The sequence below is a fragment of the Geospiza fortis genome, unplaced genomic scaffold, assembly GCF_000277835.1.
Source record: "Geospiza fortis unplaced genomic scaffold, GeoFor_1.0 scaffold13, whole genome shotgun sequence".
Lineage (NCBI taxonomy): Eukaryota > Metazoa > Chordata > Aves > Passeriformes > Thraupidae > Geospiza > Geospiza fortis.
The window spans coordinates 919,449-927,407 of NW_005054384.1; the positions used below are offsets into that span (position 1 = coordinate 919,449).

Here is a 7,959-nt window from a genome sequence, read left to right on the forward strand (position 1 = left end):
CCCCCCGCGCCGGCCGCAGCTGCTTCTCCCCGAGCCCCCGCAGCTGCAGGGTGGGCTCTGGGCTCCCTCCGAAGGTGGGATGACGGTGGTAACAGGAGAGGAAAAGTGATCTCCTTTGCAGGGGTAAATTAGAAAGCAGTTATTCTAAAGAAGAATGTTATTTTTAGTGTTGGGAGAGGCTTCTTCTAAAATGTTTTTTGAAAGCTGCTGAAGAATAAGAGATGTTGTGTTGAAACTTTGCTTCATGCTTGTGGTTGGAGAATCATTCAGTTGGCAGTAGTGCATTTTTCTCTGTGTGCCTTTCCCACGGCAGATGCCCAGCAGCTTTTGCTCTTTTTCTGCCCTGCTTACCTGAGGGCAGACAATAGTTTGTCTCTCTAATCCTCCTGGTTTTTGTCAGCACATTCACCCATCCCCAGCAGGATGTGATGTTTCAGTTAACATCACAACATATTTACATAACACAGCGTTTGCCTTTTACTTTTTTTTCCCCCCCCGGATTCCTTCTCTGTACAGCTGCTCTGAGCATGCTCAGACTCGTGAGGTTTTGTTCGGGGAACAGTGAAATCAATGGAAAGTTTGTGATATTAGGAGAACAGTATTAAAGCCAAGATGTTTGCATGCTGCTGCCGTCCTACTCTGGGGGTTTTTCCCCAATGGTTTTTTGACTGAGAGGTCTCTGTCTTTTAGAAAGGATTTTGGGCAGAAGATTTGCATTTGCTGTAATGTATCCAAAGTCCTGTCTCCCATAACCAAAATGCTCAAGCGAAAAGCACAAGTTTTGTTCACACCTCATTTGAGAACAAAAGCTTCTTTCTTTTTAATCACATAAAAAGGCCAAGTTCTTTTTGCATCTGCCAGGGGGTAAGGGAACACCAGACAATGTGATAGTGCTAAACTGGATTCACCAAGTTCATCAATGAAGGAAAAGCCTGGCAGAGAGAATGTGACATAGGCACTGAAGGAGTCTTGGTACATATGAGCTATGGGTGATAAAGAGACATGAGAATGATACCTGGAAATATTCACAATGTATAGTAGTGTGTGCCCCTCATAAAATATTCCAGTCAGTCAGGGTGGCCTCACCTGGGGGAAATACAGCACTCAACCCTGACCTGTGTCAGGCTTTGGGCAGTGGCTCAGCACTAACACATGCTCTTACACCTCGTGTCCTCATCATTTTGGATATCTGCATGGGTGTAGTCATGTTTCCCCATAGTCTGTTTTATTGAGGGCTTGTAAAGCTTGATCGATGTCAGCACAGCCTGGCAGCCAGAGCAGTCCACACTTTCACCACAGAGCTTTCCAGAACTTCCACTTATTGTTCTCCTGGCACTTTCATACCATATGTACCAAGACTCCTCCCACAATTCTTGTCTGCACCAAGTGGTCAGTCATGGTTCATTATATTGTTATTTTAACTCCTAATTGCGGCAAGTTCCTGATGCTGCTGTGACATTCAGTCCCTCAGCCTTTCTGTCATCTGTCAAGCACCTTTCATCCATGCACTCACACCTACAACCCAGTGATGTACAGTGCAAGTAGCTCAAGCTTGTCTAAGTGTATCCACCCACTGCACACTGACTTAAACATAGGACAGCACAAGCACTAAGTCAGCATTGGGCCCTAATACTATTAACGTGGTATTTTCTGAGACCCCTGTCAAAGGGAGGAATGATGAATCTGACTCCATGTTCTTAGAAGGCTAATTTATTATTTTATGATCTATATTATATTAAAGAATGCTATACTAAACTATACTAAAGAATAGAGAAAGGATACAGACAGAAGGCTAGAAGATACTAATGAAAAACTCATGACTCTATGGACAGAGTCCAAGACAGCTTGGTTGTCATTGGCTAATAAGTAAAAACAATACATATGTTGGATAAACAATCTCCAATCACATTCCAAAGCACCAGAACACAGGAGAAGCAAAGGAGATAATATTGTTTTCCTTTTTCTCTAAGGCTTCTCAGCTTCCCAGGAGAAGAATCCTGGGCAAAGAGATTTTTCAGAAAATATGACGGTAACACAATTAACCTTCAAAAATGCTATTTTTTGTTAATCATCTTGTTCTCAAGGAAGTCTCTTGACCACTCAGTTGCTCAAGACACAGCTTAAACTTCACATGCCTTTGTCAGAGCCCAGAGCTTGGTCTGGTGTGGATGTTACGGATCAGAATGCAGATGTTCTGCAGGTGCCCTGTGCCCACCAGCCCGAGGCACACATGGACACCTGAACTGCCACACGGTCACAGCACCTCCCAGCTATCCTAGCACTGCCCAGCCAGGCTCACCTGCACCCTCCACCAGGAGGGAGAGGCTTTGTCAGGGGAAGCCTTTACTCGTTCCTTTCAGCATTGCTGTGTCAATGCTTGTTATACCAAATTATTCAACTTCTGATCAAGACAAGGTCTCAATGTTCTTGTGACATAACTGAAAATTGAATGGGGATGATTATTTGCAATTACGTTGTTAGTGCACCTTCTTGGTTTGTTAATCCTAACATTAGAATAGAACTTCCAAACAAGCAGTAATTCAAATATTTTTATTTTGGTCAAGAACGAAATTGTACATCAATCTCTGTCCAGTTTCAGCCTGTAAAAAAGTGACTGAAATAAGGCCCAGTATGAGTTGTTATTCATCTACAGGTCTGGATACTTCTCCCATTCATTCTTATTTCCCAGAAAGCTTTGGGCTGTACTCTAGAAGTTAATTTTGTCTTTTATCTTCAGGCAGTGATTATGTGATTATTCAGGATGGATTTTTCTCCTGTACTTACATATCTTTAACCCTCCACCCTTAAGTGGTGCTGATGCAAGACAGTAGATAAAAATCAGTTGCTAGTTCCCTCTTCTGCTTTCTCCTTTGCTATTCCAGCCATGCAGAGACACTCATGTAAGAAGAATTACCATAGCCCACACTTTGCTCTTCAGAACAACTGTACAATTTCCTTCCACCAAAGAAGAAAACCCAAAGTCACTGAACACATATCCTGTGCCTTTGCTGGGAGGAGGGATACAGTGTGTCAGCTACATAGTGCACAGTTTGAGGCAATGGTAGAAGCTCATTAGACCCTGTGGGCCTGAGAGAGAGCAGGAAAAAAGCCATCTTCAGTATTCTGCATTGAAAGGGTACTCCTTAAGATTTTTGCACCTGGAGGAAATCAAAGAGGAAAGATTACTCAAGGCTAAAATAATTGCTGTATAGAACAACAGTGGGTGTACAGAGGAGCCTTCAAAGGAGGCTCTGAACTGAGTAACTGCAGAGTAAACTTAAGAGACTTGATAGTATAGAAACAGCCTACAGGACCAATAAGTTCCAGCCTTTTCCTATTACTCAGGCACTGAACAGTGGTGGGACCAAGTTACTTTGTAGATACAGAGTTAAAATTCACACTGCTTACAGAGACAGCAGCAGTTTCTGTGGCCTTGCAGCCAACACTTCCTGTCTTGGTGCATATTCTGCAAGCACCTGTGCTTTGTACTGCACAACAGATGGTCATTCCCCACCACAACCACCTCTGTAAGAGCTCAATTTATAATACCCCACAGAAAAAAATTACCCAAAGTTTAAAACTGCCTAATGCTCGTTTTTCCCATATGGACACAGCCAAAGTTATCAAGTAGAACTCTCACTTTGGAATTCCAGGCATACAGAGTTTCCTGGAGAATGGATTCACAATGAATACACAGCATGACTTATGCTTGCCTTTCAGTCAATAAAGTGGAAGTACAAAAACAGATGCTTCATCCCCAAAATTATTTCAGATTTCAAAATATACTCAATTTGAACAGCTATACCAGTTCCTGTGAGATCAGGATAAAGACCATTGACAATGTAAGAGTTTGAAGGACACAAACTGTCACTTACGTGACCATTGCACAGATCCTCCAGTTTCTGTTTAAGCTAAGAAGGGTGGCCATCTCTTCTTTAGTCAGTTCAAAGTCAAACACCTAAAAAGAGAAAACCAGCTGGATTTGACTTCTTTGAACAAATCAAATCATAAGCAAGATTCACGAGAATAAAGAACAAGTTCGTATCAGAAAGGATGCTGGGTACAAGTGATGGGTTCATGAAACACAGAAAGGAAAAGAAATATCTTTGGATTTTCCAGACTCTACTGGCAGAGGGAAGAAACAGAAGAACAGGAGACACCGTGTAAAGTGCCTGATGTTTTTATCAGCACACTGTTTCCAACAGCTGTGGCTGTTCTTCACTGTAGTTTTCACTGTAGCCCTGACTTCCAGACAAACAGACAGAGCCCAGCCCTCTTGCTGCAGGAGCCCATGGCAGGGGTGATAAAGGATCCAAATTATCCCTGAGGGCAGCCCCTGCTCACTCCTGATCCCTCACCTGGAAGTTCTCCACAATGCGCTGTGGGGTGACAGATTTGGGAATCACAATCACGTTTCTCTGGATCTGGAAGCGAAGGAGAACCTGCAAAAAGAGACAACTGAATGATTCCTCCTGTTCCAACAGCTGTTTTCCCTGAGCTCTCCCCACTTCTGCAGAGCTGCATTTCAAATCATCCCTGGCCCTGGAAGTGGTGGAAGCCCCCATGGAAGGTCTCCTTTCCATTCTGGCTTTGAGTCAGTCAATTCCTTTCCTTAGCACCCAGAAATTTTGCACGATATTCAAGGCTTTCATTTCTTCAAAAGGACTTGAGAAGGGAAGTGACAACTGAAGATGAGTCAAAGAGTATTTTCTTGACTGATGGCCAGAGATAGTAGTAGGCCACAGAATGGACAGCCTGCACTGCTTGTTAACAAGACAAAAAAGCAGCATTGTTCACAGGTAACACCACAGAGTCTGTTCCTACTCCTCAGACAGTTTTTTAAATTGCTGTGTTACAGGAAGGGGTATCCACTGTCTGCCACCTACCCACCTGTGCTGGGGTTTTGTTGTGCTTGGCTGCAATCTCCTTGATCTTGGGGTCATCCAGAAGGGAAGGTGCCTCTGGCTTAGAACTAGACAAAGTGGGGGACAAAAGGATGAAACAACACAGAATCGCTTCAGAAAGATTCTATCTAGCCCCAGTAATTAAGAAAGAAAAAAAATATACACCTGCACCTCAGTTAGTCATACATCACATGAACCCACTTGGAAATTACCCATCAGGACGTCCAAGGGGACAGTATGCTGTCACAGTGATCCCTTTGGAGTGGCAGTAGTCAATCAGCTTCTCCTGGGAAAGGTATGGATGAGACTCAATCTGCCAACACAGAAGCATAAACTGAGAGCTGTAAAACTAACATAGTTTTCCCTTGCTGCAGAGGTTTTTCTGAATCCTAATTACCTAATTAGAGGTTGCCTTCACCTCACCCTGCAGGTGGCCTATGTGACAATACAAGACTGTAATTCTATAGGGCACCAACTTTCATTCTGAGTCTTTATGTGCTTTTTTGGATTTTTTTCTGAGAGGCTTTTTAAGAGTCAATCGTTCTGTCAGAATGATCCCTCATATGTGGATTCTTCATGCCTCCAGAATGGTTTCTAGGAAAATACTCCAAAGTTAGTGGTTCAACTAAGTTAGTGGTTCAAGATGAGACAAAAAGGAAATATTCTGGTTCTGTTTGTATGAAGAAATGTCCAGAGAGAGGGATGTAAAGTACATCCTCTGTCTACTTTGTTCTCCCTTTTTACCTCTTCATTCAACTGTAATTGGATCTTTACAATCCCTGAGAAGTATTCCCCTGCAGTCACTTTGCAGCTCACCTGATTATTTGCAGGTTTGTGCTTCAGTCCTGGCTTGTTCAAGATTCTTTCAATCTGCTCACGGTTGAAGTTGGAGATTCCAATGGCTTTTACCAGGCCAGCATCCACCAGCTCCTCCATGGCCTGGCAGAAAAGGGAGCACATTCAGCATGCAGTGGGTTAAGACATGACTCAACACATTTTTCCTGACATACTCTGTTTGTCTTCATGGGAAGCACATTTTTAAAACTGTGTGCTTCTCTGAGTTCTTTCCAACTAATTCTGCATCCATGGTTGAACATTCTGAAGCTGCTGAAGCCAACAGCACTGCTGAGGACAGGAGATGTGACTCTTCCACTTGGGATGAACTCACCTCCCACGTCTGCAGGATATCTGTGTTGCTGGGGATAGCCATGCCTTTGTCATCTGCAGGGAACAGCTCCTCTCCTGCCTGTCAGTGACAGAGAAAGTGCTTGAAAATCTCTTGACAAATCCACTTGAGTGCCCACAACCACAATATCTTAAACTTCTAGTGCAAGAGTACTGATCCTTGTCTACACTGATCCTTCTGAGAAGTGGAAGGAATTTAAGGCATTTTTGCCAGTGACCATTCCCAGCAGAACAGGTTTTTCTGCTGGACCCCTAGAAGTGATGGCTCACCCAAACACCCACAGGGAAACAAACCAGTCAGAGCTGCAGCCTCCAGTCTCACATGTGCTCCCTTCAGGGGCTGTTCTTTAGTTCCCACTTAGCAAGAACTGTTTTGTTCTTGCAAACATCAACACTTTGGTCTACACAACACCAGATCTACTGAAAAGAGCTGCTGTGTGCACTGACAGCTCCTCCATAACAACACTCAGTGCAAAGCCACCAACACTAGGAAAGTTAGAAGAGCCTTTGTGTACAAGTTATGAAAATATGCCAAGATTGAACTGTGTTTAGCAGCTGTTTGCTGCTGTCACCATGAGACAGTTTCACTTTCATGGCTCTGTTCATATAAAGTTAAAATAAAGCATGCAAAAAAGATGAGTGTCTCAAAGGCACCAGGTAGAATGGGGAGGGATCAGACTGAGAGAGGATAGAAAGGCTGTGACTAGAAATATTCAAACTCAGACATCAACTCCTAAACACTCACAGAAATTTCACCTTTTCAATTCCTGTCTCAGTGGAACAACACTAAGGCTTCTCAATCTGTACTGCATTAAGGACTCGGTTATTAAATAGAGAGATGGAAAACAGAAATGCTTTCTTTTACTTTCTGATTCTGTAGCACACAAAGGAAAATTGCAGAGAAGCAGCAAAAAGCAACCCTCCTTCCTACAAGGGGTGATTGTGAGATGAACACACACTGGATTTGCAAGAGAAAAGGAAAGCAGCCTGTCTTATGCTGGGAGCTGGAAGAGCTGTTTCTAGTTTCTCTGGTTTTCAGGCCATCATTCCCAGGATCAAAAGGGTATGAAAACAACTGCCTCTGAAGCAGAGACCAAGAGCCTGAGTCACACAGGGTCAAGCTGAGCAGCACAGCAGTGCTGGCACAGACAACAGGCATGTAATTGTCTTTGTCAGCCAGAACAATTGTTGGGCTGTTAAGCCAGGAACAAGAAACAAAGTTAAGGGCATTGCTGCTACTGTACCTTGAAGCCAAAAGGCCAGTGGACAAGGTAGAGATCCAGGTAAGCCAGCTTCAGGTCTGCAAGAGTCTTCTGGCAGGCTCCCTTCACCAGAGGCTTCTCATGAAAGGTGCACCACAGCTGGAGACAAAACCAGGGCAGACTGTGAGCTCCTGGGGGAAAGCTCTGCAGTGCTGTCCTGCACAGCACAGCAATACTCCCTGTTCTTGGGAATGAGCTGTGGAATGAGGCCTGCCCAGTGCTCTTCACACGCAGCGAGGCTGGGCTGTGTGGCAGCACAGGAAACAAGAGAACGGTATCAAAAATGAACTCATTGACATTACAAACTTCTCCAGTGCTACGGCGTTTTACTGTGTTAAATGTTAGATGTTCCTAGCACAGGTAAAACCAGTGCGTCCATAATCCATGACCATCTGATCCATACCTTACTGACCACGAACAGATCCTCTCGTTTCACAGCACCTTCCTTGATCTTCTGCTGGATCCCTTCCCCAACTTCCTTCTCATTCTGGTACACATAGGCACAGTCGAAGTGGCGGTACCCGGCATCGATGGCAGCCATCACCGCAGCTGCCACCTTCCCTGGGGGGGGCTAGAGGGGAAAAGGGCAGGACAGGGCTCGCTGAAGG

The 7,959-nt window shown here is 44.2% G+C and overlaps 1 protein-coding gene across 1 annotated transcript in view; it reads right to left on the reverse strand.

The window, feature by feature from the left end:
* Nucleotides 1-2,535: 2,535 nt before the first annotated feature.
* LOC102037276 (aldo-keto reductase family 1 member B1-like) overlaps nucleotides 2,536-7,959 on the reverse strand; it is a 5,483-nt gene continuing 59 nt past the window's right edge. Inside the window, exons 2-10 of the mRNA XM_014308780.2 lie at nucleotides 7,755-7,922; nucleotides 7,334-7,450; nucleotides 6,073-6,150; nucleotides 5,721-5,843; nucleotides 5,117-5,217; nucleotides 4,891-4,972; nucleotides 4,359-4,442; nucleotides 3,876-3,958; nucleotides 2,536-3,158 (exon numbers count right to left, since the gene is read on the reverse strand). Coding sequence (XP_014164255.1) covers nucleotides 3,116-3,158; nucleotides 3,876-3,958; nucleotides 4,359-4,442; nucleotides 4,891-4,972; nucleotides 5,117-5,217; nucleotides 5,721-5,843; nucleotides 6,073-6,150; nucleotides 7,334-7,450; nucleotides 7,755-7,892 — 849 coding nt within the window. The 5' untranslated portion in view covers nucleotides 7,893-7,922 and the 3' untranslated portion in view covers nucleotides 2,536-3,115. The remainder of the gene's footprint in view (nucleotides 3,159-3,875; nucleotides 3,959-4,358; nucleotides 4,443-4,890; nucleotides 4,973-5,116; nucleotides 5,218-5,720; nucleotides 5,844-6,072; nucleotides 6,151-7,333; nucleotides 7,451-7,754; nucleotides 7,923-7,959) is intronic.